The sequence below is a fragment of the Leptodactylus fuscus genome, chromosome 1 (genome assembly GCF_031893055.1).
Source record: "Leptodactylus fuscus isolate aLepFus1 chromosome 1, aLepFus1.hap2, whole genome shotgun sequence".
Taxonomy (NCBI): Eukaryota; Metazoa; Chordata; class Amphibia; order Anura; family Leptodactylidae; genus Leptodactylus; species Leptodactylus fuscus.
Window position 1 is genome coordinate 359,549,615 of NC_134265.1, and position 20,416 is coordinate 359,570,030.

At 50.1% G+C, this 20,416-nt stretch overlaps 1 protein-coding gene across 2 annotated transcripts in view; it reads right to left on the bottom strand.

The window, feature by feature from the left end:
- SFXN5 (sideroflexin 5) overlaps positions 1-20,416 on the bottom strand; it is a 144,771-nt gene that overhangs the window by 110,303 nt on the left and 14,052 nt on the right. Inside the window, exons 2-4 of one of the 2 annotated variants that reach the window (XM_075261841.1) lie at positions 18,960-19,028; positions 9,831-9,908; positions 4,826-4,852 (exon numbers count right to left, since the gene is read on the bottom strand). In XM_075261841.1, coding sequence (XP_075117942.1) covers positions 4,826-4,852; positions 9,831-9,908; positions 18,960-19,028 — 174 coding nt within the window. Of the gene's footprint in view, positions 1-3,881; positions 4,196-4,825; positions 4,853-9,830; positions 9,909-18,959; positions 19,029-20,416 lie in introns of those variants that run through there. The other variant, XM_075261842.1, reaches the window with a different exon arrangement.

The following is a 20,416-nucleotide window of genomic DNA, read 5'->3' on the forward strand; positions in this document are numbered from 1 at the left end:
CAGGACCAGTGCCAAGTGTATGACCTCAGACCCTGCACCAAACATATGACATCACTGGACCAGTACTAAGTGTATGACCTCAGACCCTGCACCAAACATATGACATCACTGGACCAGTACTAAGTGTATGACCTCAGACCCTGGAACAAACATATGACATCACAAGACCAGTGCTAGGTGTATGACCTCAGACCCTGCACCAAACATATGACATCACAGGACCAGTACTAAGTGTATGACCTCAGACCCTGCGCCAAACATATGACATCACCGGACCAGTACTAAGTGTATGACCTCAGACCCTGCGCCAAACATATGACATCACCGGACCAGTACTAAGTGTATGACCTCAGACCCTGCGCCAAACATATGACATCACTGGACCAGTACTAAGTGTATGACCTCAGACCCTGCACCAAACATATGACATCACAGGACCAGTACCAAGTGTATGACCTCAGACCCTGGAACAAACATATGACATCACAAGACCAGTGCTAGGTGTATGACCTCAGACCCTGCACCAAACATATGACATCACAGGACCAGTACTAAGTGTATGACCTCAGACCCTGCGCCAAACATATGACATCACCGGACCAGTACTAAGTGTATGACCTCAGACCCTGGAACAAACATATGACATCACAAGACCAGTGCTAGGTGTATGACCTCAGACCCTGCACCAAACATATGACATCACAGGACCAGTGCCAAGTGTATGACCTCAGACCCTGTAACAAACATATGACATCACAGGAACAGTGCCAAGTGTGTGACCTCAGACCCTGTAACAAACATATGACATCACCGGACCAGTACTAAGTGTATGACCTCAGACCCTGGAACAAACATATGACATCACAAGACCAGTGCTAGGTGTATGACCTCAGACCCTGCACCAAACATATGACATCACAGGACCAGTGCCAAGTGTATGACCTCAGACCCTGTAACAAACATATGACATCACAGGAACAGTGCCAAGTGTATGACCTCAGACCCTGCACCAAACATATGACATCACAGGAACAGTGCCAAGTGTATGACCTCAGACCCTGAACCAAACATATGACATCACAGGAACAGTGCCAAGTGTATGACCTCAGACCCTGAACCAAACATATGACATCACAGGACCAGTGCCAAGTGTATGACCTCAGACCCTGCACCAAACATATGACATCACTGGACCAGTACTAAGTGTATGACCTCAGACCCTGCACCAAACATATGACATCACTGGACCAGTACTAAGTGTATGACCTCAGACCCTGGAACAAACATATGACATCACAAGACCAGTGCTAGGTGTATGACCTCAGACCCTGCACCAAACATATGACATCACAGGACCAGTACTAAGTGTATGACCTCAGACCCTGCGCCAAACATATGACATCACCGGACCAGTACTAAGTGTATGACCTCAGACCCTGCGCCAAACATATGACATCACCGGACCAGTACTAAGTGTATGACCTCAGACCCTGCGCCAAACATATGACATCACTGGACCAGTACTAAGTGTATGACCTCAGACCCTGCACCAAACATATGACATCACAGGACCAGTACCAAGTGTATGACCTCAGACCCTGCACCAAACATATGACATCACAGGACCAGTACTAAGTGTATGACCTCAGACCCTGCACCAAATATATGACATCACCGGACCAGTACTAAGTGTATGACCTCAGACCCTGGAACAAACATATGACATCACAGGACCAGTACCAAGTGTATGACCTCAGACCCTGCACCAAATATATGACATCACCGGACCAGTACTAACTGTATGACCTCAGACCCTGCACCAAACATATGACATCACAGGAACAGAGCCAAGTGTATGACCTCAGACCCTGCACCAAACATATGACATCACAGGAACAGAGCCAAGTGTATGACCTCAGACCCTGCACCAAACATATGACATCACAGGAACAGTGCCAAGTGTATGACCTCAGACCCTGCACCAAACATATGACATCACAGGAACAGTGCCAAGTGTATGACCTCAGACCCTGCACCAAACATATGACATCACAGGAACAGTGCCAAGTGTGTGACCTCAGACCCTGTAACAAACATATGACATCACAGGAACAGTGCCAAGTGTATGACCTCAGACCCTGAACCAAACATATGACATCACAGGACCAGTGCCAAGTGTATGACCTCAGACCCTGAACCAAACATATGACATCACAGGACCAGTGCCAAGTGTATGACCTCAGACCCTGCACCAAATATATGACATCACCGGACCAGTACTAACTGTATGACCTCAGACCCTGCACCAAACATATGATATCACAGGACCAGTGCCAAGTGTATGACCTCAGACCCTGAACCAAACATATGACATCACAGGACCAGTGCCAAGTGTATGACCTCAGACCCTGCACCAAACATATGACATCACAGGACCAGTACTAAGTGTGTGACCTCAGACCCTGCACCAAACATATGACATCACAGGACCAGTACTAAGTGTATGACCTCAGACCCTGCACCAAATATATGACATCACCGGACCAGTACTAACTGTATGACCTCAGACCCTGCACCAAACATATGACATCACAGGAACAGTGCCAAGTGTATGACCTCAGACCCTGCACCAAACATATGACATCACAGGAACAGTGCCAAGTGTATGACCTCAGACCCTGCACCAAACATATGACATCACAGGAACAGTGCCAAGTGTATGACCTCAGACCCTGCACCAAACATATGACATCACAGGAACAGTGCCAAGTGTGTGACCTCAGACCCTGTAACAAACATATGACATCACAGGAACAGTGCCAAGTGTATGACCTCAGACCCTGAACCAAACATATGACATCACAGGACCAGTGCCAAGTGTATGACCTCAGACCCTGAACCAAACATATGACATCACAGGACCAGTACTAAGTGTATGACCTCAGACCCTGCACCAAACATATGACATCACAGGACCAGTACTAAGTGTATGACCTCAGACCCTGGAACAAACATATGACATCACTGGACCAGTACTAAGTGTATGACCTCAGACCCTGCACCAAATATATGACATCACTGGACCAGTACTAAGTGTATGACCTCAGACCCTGCACCAAACATATGACATCACCGGACCAGTACTAAGTGTATGACCTCAGACCCTGGAACAAACATATGACATCACAGGACCAGTACTAAGTGTATGACCTCAGACCCTGGAACAAACATATGACATCACAAGACCAGTGCTAGGTGTATGACCTCAGACCCTGCACCAAACATATGACATCACTGGACCAGTACTAAGTGTATGACCTCAGACCCTGCACCAAACATATGACACCACAGGAACAGAGCCAAGTGTATGACCTCAGACCCTGCACCACACATATGACATCACAGGACCAGTGCCAAGTGTATGACCTCAGACCCTGCACCACACATATGACATCACCTCCAGCCATTCCATACTATTGTATGACCTAATTTTCTTCTGTATTGAGTCTGTACCCAAGGCATGCCCTGACTATATATGGTCTATATATGGTATACAGAGACCATCCCGTATAGCGCCCTTCTCTCCGTCTCTGTGTAGGAGACATACTTAGCGCTCATTACAATAAGCATCGTCTGCAGAAATCCAACCTGGTGCCTGAACCGCTGGGCATGGCAAGAATTCAGCTGGTATGTCGGAGCGCGAGCGCGTCTCACCTCCGCAGCTAGGTACAGGCGGCAGCAGATGTTATCTTAGCACGGTATAAAAGCCGCAGTAAATGCACATAAATTGTCAGCCCTTATGGTTCCCCCTCCTAAGGCGTCCTTATTGTATTTATTTTCTACCTTTTTAAGGTGTTTATGGCCCAATACGCATATTTTACCTGCTCATGTTTCCGTCGCACACCTGCTTTCCAGTCACATACCTCTGAGGGGTGTAAAGTAGCACCGGCAGGGTGGATATGAGAAAACCTAGTGAGTACTGCCAACCCCTCCACGACTCACCACGCCTCTACCGCGGCAGCTTGGAAGGTGTACAGATCATCTCCATACACCCCCCCACCTCCTTCCTTCATCTTGGTTGTGTCGTTTCTTAAGATTTCGCCAATTAACACGTACTTCATTATCCTTCGATTAATTACACATAAGATTTGCAGAGGTGTGTACCGGGGTAGGGTTTTATGGAGGCCTCTAGTCGAGGGAAAAGGAGGAGGAGATGATCTAAGGCCTGGACAAGTTCCTCTGGGGCGGGAGGTAAACTGGACACCGCCCCCGAATAAGGGTAAAGCATAAGAGGAGGAGCACACAAGACACACCTTTGAGGTGACCTTCAGCCAGGCTAGCACATACATGTCCCAAGCTTAGCCCAAGTTATCTACCCCTCCATTATTGGGCGGCAGAGATTCTTTCCTCAATGAATGTGACAATGAATATGTTGTTCTAATAAGAGGCAAGTTCCTCTAGGGCAGGAGGCAAACTGGGTGCCGCCCCCGAATTAGGGAAATGTACACCCAACATGACAGATCTATGGAATATGACATATCTAGGGGATGACGTTCGGCCAGTCTACCACATACGTGTCCCAAAACTCAACGTCATGGCCAATATGGATAAAAACATCCTCCAACCCACATGATTTACCCAGAATTCCACAGAACTGTAAGCCGGCCCTAGACGTCAATTTAGATTATGGTCAAGTATTAGGATATTTTGAGAAAACTTATTGGACACCCTACAGTTGGCAAATTGTCTAGGCCGAGCTGGAATTTTTGTTCCTATTTTTTGACCGCTATCCTTGGCTAATAAGTATCAGAACTCCAAAACTTACCTGTCTTATCTTCTGGGCCGCCCAGAGCTGAAAAACACAACAGAGAAACCAATGAGACCATGTACGATACAATCTAGACATCAGAACGACATGGATCATGTGCCGAGAGCTCAGTGCCAGGTGGAGGCAGCTTTCCTCTGGCATCACTAGGATTATACACTCACCGGCCACTTTATTAGGTACACCTGCCCAACTGCTCGTTAACACTTAATTTCTAATCAGCCAATCACATGGCGGCAACTCAGTGCATTTAGGCATGTAGACATGGTCAAGACAATCTCCTGCAGTTCCAACCGAGCATCAGTATGGGGGGGAAGAAAGGTGATTTGAGTGCCTTTGAACGTGGCATGGTTGTTGGTGCCAGAAGGGCTGGTCTGAGTATTTCAGAAACTGCTGATCTACTGGGATTTTCACGCACAACCATCTCTAGGGTTTACAGAGAATGGTCCGAAAAAGAAAAAACATCCAGTGAGCGGCAGTTCTGTGGGCGGAAATGTGGTGTTGATGCCAGAGGTCAGAGGAGAATGGCCAGACTGGTTCGAGCTGATAGAAAGGCAACAGTGACTCAAATAGCCACCCGTTACAACCAAGGTAGCCAGAAGAGCATCTCTGAACGCCGCACAGTACGTCCAACTTTGAGGCTACAGATGGGCTACAGCAGCAGAAGACCACACCGGGTGCCACTCCTTTCAGCTAAGAACAGGAAACTGAGGCTACAATTTGCACAAGCTCATCGAAATTGGACAATTGAAGATTGGAAAAACGTTGCCTGGTCTGATGAGTCTCGATTTCTGCTGCGACATTCGGATGGTAGGGTCAGAATTTGGCGTCAACAACATGAAAGCATGGATCCATCCTGCCTTGTATCGGTAACGGTTCAGGCTGCTGGTGGTGGTGTCATGGTGTGGGGAATATTTTCTTGGCACTCTTTGGGCCCCTTGGTACCAATTGAGCATCGTTGCAACGCCAAAGCCTACCTGAGTATTGTTGCTGACCATGTCCATCCCTTTATGACCACAATGTACCCAACATCTGATGGCTACTTTCAGCAGGATAATGCAATGCCATGTCATAAAGCTGGAATCATCTCAGACTGGTTTCTTGAACATGACAATGAGGTCACTGTACTCCAATGGCCTCCACAGTCACCAGATCTCAATCCAATAGAGGAGCATCTTTGGGATGTGGTGGAACGGGAGATTCGCATCATGGATGTGCAGCCGACAAATCTGCGACTGCAACTGTGTGATGCCATCATGTCAATATGGACCAAAATCTCTGAGGAATGCTTCCAGCACCTTGTTGTATCTATGCCACGAAGAATTGAGGCAGTTCTGAAGGCAAAAGGGGGTCCAACCCGTTACTAGCATGGTGTACCTAATAAAGTGGCCGGTGAGTGTACACAGAGCTGTACACCACAGTATATGGGAGTAGTAGAAGTTTGTCTGTATGATGCGCCTGCCGTGTAATGATCTCATCCCGCTCACTACGACCTCAGTCGACACCTTACGAGAGGAGCGAGGCTCTATTCCGTAGCTGACGAATTAACCGCTCGATTACACTTTCCAATTATCTGTACAAATGATATTCATGTAAAGGAGCTGAAAATAATACTGGACTAGTATCGTCCGTTCCGTCACTAGATCTAGTTCTAGACTTGTTTTACGCTACTTGGAATTTGGCCAGCTGTGTAAAGAATGGCGGTTTTTGTTCAGGTTGTCAGGACTGTACATAAGTATCTATACTAGATAGACTAATGTATATATAGACTGTAGAGAATGGCGCCCCCCGTAGTATTTTCTCTGCACAGTGCTACTTCTAATACGGTGGTCGGAATTGGGTCAATATCCTTCATAGTGACCTCTTTGTCCGAGAGATCGGAGGACAGCCCAGACATTGGACCAACCAATCAGTAGGGTAAGATGTATCTTACCAATAAAGCACGACGCCATGCCGCTAGGCTATTGGGTTGGGTCAACTTCGTGAAGAGTTACGGTTATGTGACCAAAGCTTGGAGACAACCTCTGTAGCCCAAAATCAACCAGAGGTAGATGTATCCAATTGTGACTGGTCACAAACCTACATCAATGGCAACTCAATGCATTCCCATGGACAACAACTGGATGGAGTCTTCGTGTAACCTTCCAATATTGCCCAATTTCTGAGACAAAAAAGTGTGGGATAGTAAAAACGAGATAGAAGAAACCAGAGTGATGTCTGAGACTGGATCTCAATGAGCCAATACCAACGTTGGTGACACCTCCACTCCTCTATGGTCGCCAACTTCATGAAGAGCCAATTTGCCACCAGCATATTCTATACATGCCGAGCTGAAAGAAGGGGGCTCAATGAAAAGGGACCACCTCTCATTCATCAGACTCATAGATTTGGAAGACAATGGGCAACGAATGCAAGAGAGAACACTCCGGTGGTCAGAAATTGACCATTTTCCACCACCGCTTAATAGAGACTTCTGTTGTAAAAATTGTAGTAGGCCTTACGTTCGTAAGAGTTTAAGATCAGGTGTTCATGGTCACCAAATGGCTTGGCAGTGTCCATGATGGCTACGGTGATTTGTGAAGTTGGCTTTCCCAAGTCTAAAGCTACCAACTGGCCCACATTTACCAAGACTGACGTACAAAGGAAGGAGATGAAACCCCCGCCTGCTAGGGTGTAGATCGGCTACAAAATTTGCACAATTTTCAAACTTTCCAACTAAAATTTGACCAAGTCTACCTGGAGACCCGTCACAGCTAGTAAATGTGGGGTATTATGTGTAGCGGAGCCCTGCGGAGTGCGGCCGATCACGATCCACAGGCCACAAAGGAATGGAAGGATCTGATTGGTCCATGTAGAGAAACTTAATTTATTTTACTTTGCGGCAGATTCTTCATGTTCTGTTGCCAAGTGACTTGTGGGTATATATAGATGCATCCTCGCCTTCTTCACGTAAGCCGCTCCGGATCCTTAGACTGTTGGTGAGTAACATATTGTGCATAAATATTGATATTAATGTGTAAATGCCTCGAACATCACGCGGGAGGCTGAATGTGAAAAGCAGATTAAATTGGTGCAACCGACAACAGACTAATTGATTAATGAGAAGAGATGAGGCGGGACCAAGGGGAGCGGGGCCCGTGCTACACGTCGTCTGGGGCACACGGTGCCATTAGTAACCTGCACCTGGAATTTAGAAGGATTTTGTCTGCTTGTGATGTGAATCAGATCTCCATGGTTGGACTGCCTGCGTGTGCTTACAAACAGTTGTTCTAAAGCAGGGTAATCTGAGGTAAGCAGGGCCCGGACAGGGTAATCTGAGATAAGCAGGGCCCGGACAGGGTAATCTGAGATAAGCAGGGCCCGGACAGGGTAATCTGAGATAAGCAGGGCCCGGACAGGGTAACCTGAGGTAAGCAGGGCCCGGCCAGGGTAACCTGAGGTAAGCAGGGCCCGGCCAGGGTAACCTGAGGTAAGCAGGGCCCGGCCAGGGTAACCTGAGGTAAGCAGGGCCCGGACAGGGTAACCTGAGCTAAGCAGGGTCCGGACAGGGTAACCTGAGGTAAGCAGGGCCCGGCCAGGGTAACCTGAGGTAAGCAGGGCCCGGACAGGGTAACCTGAGGTAAGCAGGGCCCGAACAGGGTAACCTGAGGTAAGCAGGGTCCGGACAGGGTAACCTGAGGTAAGTAGTGCCCGGACAGGGTAACCTGAGGTAAGCAGGGCCCGGACAGGGTAACCTGAGATAAGCAGGGTCCGGACAGGGTAACCTGAGGTAAGCAGGGTCCGGACAGGGTAACCTGAGGTATGTAGGCCACTTTAACCTGAGGAAAGCAGGGCCCAGGCATGGTAACCTGAGGTATTGGGCAGGGGCAGTCTCCTGAGGTATGGAGCAGTCTCCTGAGGTATGGGGCAGTCTCCTAAGGTATGGAGCAGTCTCCTGAGGTATGGGGCAGTCTCCTAAGGTATGGAGCAGTCTCCTGAGGTATGGGGCATGGGGCAGTCTCCTAAGGTATGGAGCAGTCTCTTGAGGTATGGGGCAGTCTCCTGAGGTATGGGGCAGTCTCCTGAGGTATGGAGCAGTCTCCTGAGGTATGGAGCAGTCTCCTGAGGTATGGGGCATGGGGCAGTCTCCTAAGGTATGGAGCAGTCTCCTGAGGTATGGGGCATGGGGCAGTCTCCTAAGGTATGGAGCAGTCTCCTGAGGTATGGGGCAATCTCCTAAGGTATGGAGCAGTCTCCCGAGGTATGGGGCAGGGGCAGCCTCCTGAGGTATGGGGCAGGGGCAGCCTCCTGAGGTATGGGGCAGGGGCAGCCTCCTGAGGTATGCGGCGGGAGCAGTCTCCCGAGGTATGGGGCAGGGGCAGCCTCCTGAGGTATGGGGCGGGAGCAGTCTCCTGAGGTATGGGGCGGGAGTAGTCTCCTGAGGTATGGGGCAGGGGCAGCCTCCCGAGGTATGGGGCAGGGGCAGCCTCCCGAGGTATGGGGCAGGGGCAGCCTCCTGACGTATGGGGCAGTTCTTTGACTACACAATGAACTGAATAATATAGGGAACAAATACTGTTGGTATGTGATAACATATCGAATGCGCCGGTGACAGACCCCCCACCTCTATATCAGACCCTGCCGCCATACACCATATAAACTTGGCGTGTGAGGCGTCTCATCAAAACCAGTGTTCTCCTCAATCGACCCGCACGATTTTGTCTAGTTTCCTCCATTCATGGGCGATGTGAATTACAAGTATCGGCAGGTTTCCCATAGCAGGACTACATGTAACAGAATGGCGTGTATAACTGTGTATGAACACCCCACATCACAGGATTACATCGCCCCCTGTAGACAGTAGGAGGAGGTGATTTTGGTGCATTTGCAGGCAATTCCCACATCCCCGGGAGTCTTACTACACTGCGTACCACTACAAGGCTCAGACAATTTTCCATTTTTGACACCTTCTAAGGGAGTCATTATGGTCCTGGCGATAGAACAGAATTGTAGAAGGGATTCTTACGTCTGCGTTGGAAACTCCAGGGGGCAGCGTTCCATGTTTATAATCTTCCAGCAGCTGCACGGCCTCCTTAAGGCGACTCTGCAAAGAAAAATGGAAAAGTGGGTGAGTAGGTGATGGGACATGAGGGTGACGAGCAGAAGCGGGTGTGAGTACAGGACCATATGGAGAGGCGCTGTGGTGGTCACAGCTGCCGACTGCATCATAAACACAGTGAGGCCCCCCAGTGACAAACCATGGCTGCTACATGCTCAGAATGATCACTATATACTATAGTAGTCACAGTTTTTGCGTGGGAAACCTTGTGACAGCCACTGCTGCACACAAGCCACTGGGGCGGCCACCGCTGCTCACAAGCCACTGGGGCGGTCACTGATGCTCACAAGCCACTGGGGCGGCCACCGCTGCTCACAAGCCACCGGGGCGGCCACCGCTGCTCACAAGCCACTGGGGCGGCCACCACTAAACACAAGCCACTGGGGTGGCCACCACTAAACACAAGCCAATGGGGCGGCCACTGCTGCACACAGGTGAATGGGGCGGCCACTGCTGCACACAGGCAAATGGGGCGGCCACTGCTGCATAAAAGCCACTGGGACGGCCACCGCTGCTCACAAGCCACTGGGGTGGCCACCACTAAACATAAGACAATGGGGCGGCCACTGCTGCACACAGTTAAATGGGGCGGCCACTGCTGCTCACAAGCCACTGGGGCGGCCACTGCTGCTCACAAGCCACTGGGGCGGCCACCACTAAACAGAAGCCAATGGGGCGGCCACTGCTGGTGTGTATATGAGATTACAGAGGGCAGAGTGACTTTCTGTTTTTCTCAGGAAAGGTGTAGGGATCAGGCAGAGCACTCCTGAATCAGTCCGCCTGATCATACAGAGAACTATATACTATACATACTACACAGTCATGATATGACAAGGAGGATGAAGACAACTGGGAAGTCACAGACAGTGGAAGGAGTAGAGTCCCAGCATCCCAGAGTATTTCAGGAGACTGATGTGCTACTACTATGTGCCGCTGGGCAGTTTTCCCGGAGCGTTTTCTCTCCAGCCCTTGAAGGACATGATGGGAGTTGTAGTTTTCAGCCTCCAGACCACTGGCATGGGGAGGGGGGTGTTAATGTAATCAGCTACAGATGAATTATGGGAGGGGTCTGCGATGACTAGATGATCTGACACGGACATTATGGTTTTCCTGCTGCTATATATAAGAGTGCAGTGAACATTGGAGGTGATCCCGGCAGTCTGACAAGAAGCTCGTACACAGGATCCTGTATGCTCATCCATACTGACACATTGAGGTCAAGGAGACGAGACGAGGCTGCGGACCCCACATCTGTCACGGGACCACTACAAGAATGCCAGAGATTACAACAGGAATGACAGATTACTGCTCTCCATTACCACAGTCGAGCCTTATACTCCAATCACATCCAAAGCTGCATTCACAGTCACAGGATCTGACAACACTACACCGACAACGTCCTACATTGTGGTAGATGTTTCTTTCCCTACATCAAATGAAATGTCAGGGGAAGAACTGCCGCATCTAGCGCCAAGGCCGGAGGGGAGAAATGCCGCCTCTAGTACTAGGGGGAGAAGTGCTGTATCTAGCGCCAGGGGCAAGAGGTGCTGAATCTAGTGCCAGGGGGAGAACTACCGCATCTAGTGCCAAGGCAGGAGGGGAGAACTGCCGCCTCTAGTACCAGGGGCAAGAGGTGCTAAATCTAGTGCCAGGGGGGAAAAGTGCCACATCTAGTACCAGGGGGAGAAGTGCCGTATCTAGTGCCAAAGAAGTGGGGGGGGGGGAGAACTGCCGCATCTAGCGCCAAGGCAGGAGGGGAGAACTGCCGCCTCTAGTACCAGGGGGAGAAGTGCCGTATCTAGTACCAGGGAAGTGGGTGGGTGGGTGGGGGGAGAACTGCCGCATCTAGTACCAGGGGGAGAAGTGCCGTATCTAGTGCCAAGGAAGGGGGGGGGGGGGGAGAACTGCCGCATCTAGCGCCAAGGCAGGAGGGGAGAACTGCCGCCTCTAGTACCAGGGGGAGAAGTGCCGTATCTAGTACCAGGGAAGTGGGTGGGTGGGTGGGTGGGTGGGGGGAGAACTGCCGCATCTAGTACCAGGGGGAGAAGTGCCGTATCTAGTGCCAAGGAAGTGGGGGGGGGGGAGAACTGCCGCATCTAGCGCCAAGGCAGGAGGGGAGAACTGCCGCCTCTAGTACCAGGGGGAGAAGTGCCGTATCTAGTACCAGGGGGAGAAGTGCCGTATCTAGTACCAGGGAAGTGGGTGGGTGGGTGGGGGGAGAACTGCTGCATCTAGTACCAGGGGGAGAAGTGCTGTATCTAGCGCCAAGAGGGAAGGGGAGAACTGATGTATCTAGTGCCAAGAGGGAAGAACTGCCGCATCTAGCGCCAAGGCAGGAGGGGAGAACTGCCGCCTCTAGTACCAGGGGAGAAGTGCCGTATCTAGTGCCAAGGAAGTGGGGGGGGGAGAACTGCCGCATCTAGCGCCAAGGCAGGAGGGGAGAACTGCCGCCTCTAGTACCAGGGGAGAAGTGCCGTATCTAGTGCCAAGGAAGGGGGGGGGAGAACTGCTGCATCTAGTACCAGGGGGAGAAGTGCCGTATCTAGTACCAGGGAAGTGGGTGGGTGGGTGGGGGGAGAACTGCCGCATCTAGTACCAGGGGGAGAAGTGCCGTATCTAGTGCCAAGGAAGTGGGGGGGGGAGAACTGCCGCATCTAGCGCCAAGGCAGGAGGGGAGAACTGCAGCCTCTAGTACCAGGGGAGAAGTGCTGTATCTAGCGCCAGGGGCAAGAGGTGCTGAATCTAGTGCCAGGGGGGAGAAGTGCCGCATCTAGCACCAGGGGAAAAAAGTGCTGCATCTAGTGTCAGGGGGAGAACTGCCACATCTAGTGCCAAGAGGGTAGGGGAGAACTGATGTATCTAGTGCCAAGGAAGGGGGGGAGGAACTGCTGCATCTATCACCAAGAGAGAAGAAGAGAACTGCTGCATCTAGCGCCAAGAGGGGGAAACTGCAGCAAGTAGTGCCAAGAGGGTAGAATTGATGCATCTAGTGCCAGGGGTAAGAGCTGCTGCATCTAGTGCCAGGGAACGGGGGGTGGAACTGCCACATCTAGCGCCAAAGGGGGGGAAACTGATGCATGTAGAGCCAAGAGGGGAGAACTGCCACATCTAGTTCCAAAGGGGGGAGAAGTGCTCAATCTAATACCAAGTGGGGAGAACTGCTGCATCTAGTGCCAAGGAGGGAAGGGGGGGGGGAGGGACAGGTGCATCGAGTGCCAAGAGGAAGAAATCCATGTCCCGTGCCAAGTGGAGCACCCCAACATCAGCTGCTGTGACTACAGCTTTGCGGTGTGACCCTGGGGTCCTTAGCAGGGTGCCCACTGACTCCTACATGTGAGTAACATTCCCTGCAGTTTGACCAGCGCCTCCTAGGCTCTGCTGTGGTCAGTGCTCGGAGGTCTGTACAGGCAGGGGACCCCCTGAGCCGCCATGACTGTGCGGCCCGACCTGACGTGTTGTGCGCTGCTCATGTGGGATCTGTTCACACGTCTATTTGCAGCCTCTCGCAGGACGTGTTCTTCATTCAGAAGCTTCTCTCCCCTCGTCTCAGGAACACCATCTGTCTGATTTTCATTCCTATTCCTTCTCCATCCTTCACGTCTCCTTACAAATACCTCCTCGTTGATGGGCTCCTCGTCTGGATGATCAGGACCAGCATGTCCACTGACCTCCCGAAGACCGACCAGACCACCCCAGACCTGACCCCGGACTCTGGCCAGCTTTGTCTAGTCTTACATTCTGTATCCTGGCTTATGTCAGGCTATACTCTAGTCACCTCCAGAGCTGCATTCAAATTTAGCATCTAATACTCTAGTTACACCCAGAGTTGCATTCTTGGTGACAGTCGCTTCCTATGAATTAACCCCTACACTGCTGCGGTCCCCCCCTCCCCCAGTCCTGATAGCACTGTATCTCATTAATGGCAGGAATACGTTGCGATGCTACAAGTGGAGACAGGACACATGGAGGGAACATAATGTGACATCGGTTTGTGTGATGAAACAGCAGTCGCTAGAAGTAAAAACAAACTTCCCGAGAAGAAGAAACAGGATGTGCAGCACTTTCTGCAGTCGGGGAGAACGGAAAAAAAATCCTCTTCTGTTTCTGTTTGGCAAAGGCTCAGACGCCCGGAAGATGGAAGAAGCGGAGACTGGAATACACAGCAAGGAGGAGGAGGAGGATCAGGGGACCGGTCACCTACAGCCCCTGCGTGACCGCACTCCAACCTACAGCTGCTGCAGAACCTCATCATACACACCACAGCTGCTGTAGAACCTCATCATATACACCTCAGCTACTGCAGAACCTCATCATATACCTCAGCTACTGCAGAACCTCATCATATACCTCAGCTACTGCAGAACCTCATCATATACCTCAGCTACTGCAGAACCTCATCATATACCTCAGCTACTGCAGAACCTCATCATATACCTCAGCTACTGCAGAACCTCATCATATACCTCAGCTACTGCAGAACCTCATCATATACACCTCAGCTACTGCAGAACCTCATCATATACACCTCAGCTACTGCAGAACCTCATCATATACCTCAGCTACTGCAGAACCTCATCATATACCTCAGCTACTGCAGAACCTCATCATATACACCTCAGCTGCTGCAGAACCTCATCATACACACCCAATGTCTTGTACTCCAGTCAGATCCAAAGCTGCATTCCTAATTCTGTTGGCTAGTGCCTGCCAGCTGAGCAGCTATTAATCAATCAAAGAAACTTTATTGCACATCCGAATAGATATTTGGCATTGCCGAAACAAGTAAAGTGGGGGGGGGGGTATTTGGGGGGGAGTATTTGGTGCAGTGTAGCAGGAAGTGGGTCTGGTCTTCTAGGGCCCCCTGGTCACAGTGCTGGCACAGTCTCTTCTCCCGTGGCTTGTACGTCTGTCTGTATCGCCCCGTCTCTATCTCTAGGTTGTGGGCGCTCAGTCTGTACCGGCTCAGGGTCTGTCTGTGCTTGGGGTGGCGTATTCTCTCCAGGTAGGTGGCCATGGTGTAGTCCCTTTGTAGGGATTGGTACACGGTGAGTTTCTTGGAGTTATTTATTTCGTTTCTCCATTCTTCAATGTACCGCTCTCTGTTTGCCTCTGTGGTCGCCTTTATTTCGGCCTTGGTTATCATCTGTTGGAGTTTTTGGTTTGGTGGTTGGCTGTTGTTTGGTTGTTGAATGTCTGGTTTGCTCAGGTCTCTGTGGCTCAGCCATGCTTGGTGGTGGTAGGAGTCGCTCCCCTGGATGTGTGCCTGGAAAGCTAGCGCCCTCTTCTGTATGGTGAGCCATAGGGGGAGTCTGCCTAGCTCTGCCCTGCAGGCCATGTTGGTGGTGTTGCGATGGACATGGAGCAGGTATTTGCAGAACTCCAGGTGGAAGTTCTCTGTTGGGCTGGAATCCCACTTTGACTGGTCTGGGTAGGTGGCTGGGCCCCAAACCTCGCTGCCATAGAGAAGGATCGGGGAGATGACAGCGTCAAATATCTTCAGCCAGACCCTCACCGGTGGTTTGAGGTGGTACAGTTGTCTTCTGATGGCGTAGAAGGTTCTGCAGGCTTTTGCTTTCAGGGTTTCTATTGCTGCTTTGAAGCTTCCTGATTGGCTGAGCTCCAGCCCCAGGTAGGTGTAGCTGTTGGTTTTCTCCAGTGTGGAGCCGTTCAGTGTGAATTGTGGGGTGGTGGAGGCTTTATTGTGGCCCTTCTTCTGGAATACCATGACTTTGGTCTTCTTCTGGTTGATGGGTAGGGCCCATGTGGTGCTGAATTTTTCCAGCACTGACAGGCTTTCTTGGAGGTCTTTCTCGGTGGGGGCCAGGAGTAGGAGGTCATCGGCGTATAGCAGGAACTTCACCTCCCGGTCATTCAGGGTGAGGCCTGGGGTTGGTGAGGCCTCCAGGGCTGTAGCCAGTTCATTGATATAGATGTTGAAGAGCGTTGGGCTCAGGCTACAGCCTTGTCTGACCCCTCGGGCCTGTTGGAAGTATGCGGTCCTTTTCCCATTCACCTTCACACTGCACTGGTTTCCGGTGTAGGAGCTCTTGATGACGTCGTACGTTCTTCCTCCTATCACTGCCCTCAGCATGCTGTATACCACTTGGTGTGATAACTAGATACAGTATACAGACACTGGACCAGCAGTGAGATAGATATATATATATATAGATAGATAGATAGATTCTGTATAGCGTTCTCCTGCACTGATACATTGTAACAATCAGGAGAGAGATTTCAGAACACTCTCCTATAGAGTCTATAGTGCGGCCCCTCTCTATAATGTCCATAGGACCCAGTATACACATAGGGCAGGTACAGTTCCCATGGAGAACCCCTTTAAGCTGAATGTGGGCGCTCAGGACCATTGTCCCTTCTCTTCCCGAATGTCAACAGTTACTATAACAACAGTGAGGCACGCTGCCGGCCGTGCATGTCAAGCAGGCCGAGGGGACCGAGCAGAGTGAAAGCTACAGAGCCCCAGGCCCTACAAGACTGCCAGAGGGCCCAGCGGGGGGTGTGGGGGAGCGGAGAAGTCATCTACACCGGGCCGAGAGGACTCAAGGAATGTTCTACATCATGTGGTCACCTATATATACATGTATGTACACCAATGTCTATATACTTGTGTACCTCCTTCTATATACCTCTGTATATTGTACCTACATCTATATCCTACCCACCCTCAGTAGGATAGAGCCCGGGACTGTGTGTCTGACACTGTGATCTGTAGTATGTTGGCACCACAAGGTACAGTTCTTGCCCCATTTCTCTTCACACTGTACACTGCTGACTTTAGGCACAACTCCTCCAGCTGTTACTTACAGAAGTCCTCCGATGACTCTGCTATAGTCGGCCTTATCACAGATGGCGACGATAGGGAATACAGAGACTTATACCGGGACTTTGTAGAATAGTGTCATCAGAACCATCTCAGGATTAATGCTGGGAAGACCAAGGAGATGGTGGTGGATTTTAGTGAGTGGAGAAGTGCCCCGAATCTGGTGGAGATCCAAGGAACATGTATTGAGATAGTCAGGACCTATAAGTACCTGGGCGTGCTCCTCAATAATAAACTAGACTGGGCTGACCACCTGGAGGCGCTGCACAGAAAGGGTCACAGCAGACTCTACCTGCTCAGGAGGCTGAGGGCCTTCGGACTCCAGGGGACACTTCTTAGGGCCTTCTTCAACTCTGTGGTAGCCTCAGCCATCTTTTTCGGTGTGGCCTGCTGGGGGAGCAGTATATCAACCAGGGACAGAAATAGACTGGACAGGCTGATCAGGAGGGCCAGCTCTGTCCTGGGGAGCCCCCTGGGCCCAGTACAGGTGGTGGGTGACAGAAGGACACTGTCTGTGGTGACCTGCATGCGGGAGAACAAATCCCACCCCATGTATGGGACCTTGATGGGACTTGGCAGCACTGTAAGTGACCGACTGCTTCACCCCCAGTGTGAGAAGGAGCTATCGGAACCGCCGCGGTGAGGCTGTACAATCAACACCAAGCTAAGCGTAGATAACTTCATACAGAGGACTGAAAGATCCTGAAGTTGTAATATCCTCCTTTTTTAGCTTTTCATCTGTACCTACTGTCACTGTAAGGCCTCTACCATGGAGCTTATTGTACCTGTATTTTATATCATTATTGGATTATCCATGCTGCTGTAACACACTGAATTTCCCCATCATGGGACTATTAAAGGGGTTATCCCATCTCAAGGATCCTCTCTATACTGGTAGCTTATGTAAATTGAAGGCTTTTCCTAAATATATTGCTTTAGAAATGTTGCTTTGTTTGCCTGCTATGTGAACTTATTCCTCCCATTGTTCACATAGCGTTACCATAACCACAGACCTGGGAGATAGGACAAGTGATGTCACTGCTTTGCTGGCAGGACAATCCATTCTGCTAATTGCAGTTTGCTGATAAAGTCTGTTATCTCTCTATGTAAACACACAGATAACATGGAGTCCATTCTGTACAAGTGTCTGCAGATTATCTGATCTGTATAAGTGTTGTGGGACCTCATAGTGTCCAGTACAGCAAGACGGAGGGAGAAATACAGGAAGAGGAGACAACAGGCAAACTGTTTTATCTTATATACCTCTGTATATGTGAACCCACAGACATATCTGTATACCGCCATCTATATACCTCTGTATATGTGAACCCACAGACATATCTGTATACCGCCATCTATATACATCTGTATATGTGAACCCACAGACATATCTGTATACCACCATCTATATACATCTGTATATGTGAACCCATAGACATATCTGTATACCGCCATCTATATACCTCTGTATATGGGAACCCACAGACATATCTGTATACCGCCATCTATATACTTCTGTATATGTGTACCTACAGATATACCTGTATACCCATATGTATCCATATCCAGCATGCCTAGAGCTTTAGGCTCTATATAGACGAAATATAAAGAAGGGTTTAAAGGGAATGTCTCCAGTGATAGTTACTTGAGCGTCACAGGGGTCCGGGATATCAGAGCCGCTTGTCTCTAGCCAGTACGCGCAGTTCGTCTCCCCCATTGTGCATTTCCACCTTGTCGAGGGGTTAGTGGCGCCCCCCGCCTGCCTTCATGAGGTCTCCAGCTGTGTTTTACCAGTCTGCTGTAGTCATGGTCACACTGAATAAATTAGCCCTGGTAAAAATATCCGCTGACCCCCGCCCGCACCCCCGCCACTGGTGCAGCTTCAGCAAACCACAGATAAAACCATAATATAAGCTGCTGAGGATTGTAAGAATACAAGGTTGGTTACTGCAGCTTTTACTGTGACTGGAGTAAAGGGCTGTGTAGGTAACACAATATTATGTGTATAGAAGTACGGTGTAACTTACACAGCACGGCTTATGGTGGCTGACTACGACTACAACTCCTGGATAGGAACTGTTGGGTGTGGTCTATGGTGCTGCCGCCATGTCTCTCCTTCTCAGGTATACAGCGCCCCCTATTAACATACTGCTAACATATCACAGCATACAACAGGACAGATAAGAAGTCGATACCTCAGTGACGAAGAGCGTGCGCGGGTCGATGATGTCCAGGAAGTGGCGGAATCTGCCGTAGAAGGTGTTCTGAAAGAGACCAAACAGAGACCACAAGTGAGGACCCCACACACAGGTCACCCCTGCCCCCCGACCACTAAACTCTCTGGAGTTAGCTACTGTTCACACATGTTTGGTGTATGCAGTGTGACGGCTCCTGGGACACACCATGGCATATGTAAGAGCCTTATATACTAGTAGTACAACTACATGTATATACATAGTGGTACAGGACGGTGTCTCGGATGCCAGGCAGATGTTACTGCAGCCCCGAGGAGGAGGACGTGATCTTCTGCAGATCCTGGCAGATTCTTGGAGGATCAAAGGTGAGAAGAAGAAGCTGGAACTGGTGTGTACTGGTAGCTATAAAAGCTGCGGCACGTAGACAGGTTATATGATGTCTGCAGCAGGTAGTGCGGGTATACAGGCCGGAACACTTACCATTCACTAGTCACTTCCATCAATCCATCACCTCCCCGAAAATCCAGAATACCCCAAGACAAAGTAAATGCCCTGCTCCAATGTTTCCGAACAAAGAAGCAACTTTACAAATAGTCTTCATCAAAAACTTCCTATTATTTTGTGTGACTCCATGGTAACAGACAACAAACAAACCTTGTGTAGTCTGCTCCGGCCTCCTCCGTCCTTCTATCCGTCCCTTACTACTGCTGATATTGCAATATAGGTCAAAGGAGACGGACTGCAGGTAACAAACAACAAACCTTGTGTAGTCTGGTCCGGCCTCCTCCGGCCTTCTATCCGTCCCTTACTACTGCTGATATTGCAAAATCGGTCAAAGGAGACGGACTGCAGGTAACAGACAACAAACAAACCTTGTATATTCTGCTCCGGCCTCCTCCGGCCTTCTATCCGTCCCTTACTACTGCTGATATTGCAATATAGGTGAATGGAGACGGACTGCAGGTAACAGACAACAAACAAACCTTGTGTAGTCTGCTCCGGCCTCCTCCGGCCTTCTATCCGTCCCTTACTACTGCTGATATTCCAATATAGGTCAAAGGAGACGGACTGCAGGTAACAGACAACAAACAAACCTTGTGTAGTCTGTGTCGGCCTCCTCCGGCCTTCTAGCCGTCCCTTACTACTGCTGATATTCCAATATAGGTCAAAGGAGACGGACTGCAGGTAACAGACAACAAACAAACCTTGTGTAGTCTGCTCCGGCCTCCTACGTCCTTCTATCCGTCCATTACTACTGCTGATATTCCAATATAGGTCAAAGGAGACGGACTACAGGTAACAGACAACAAAAACCTTGTGTAGTCTGCTCCGGCCTCCTCCGGCCTTCTATCCGTCCCTTACTACTGCTGATATTGCAATATAGGTCAAAGGAGACGGACTGCAGGTAACAGACAACAAACAAACCTTGTATATTCTGCTCCGGCCTCCTACGTCCT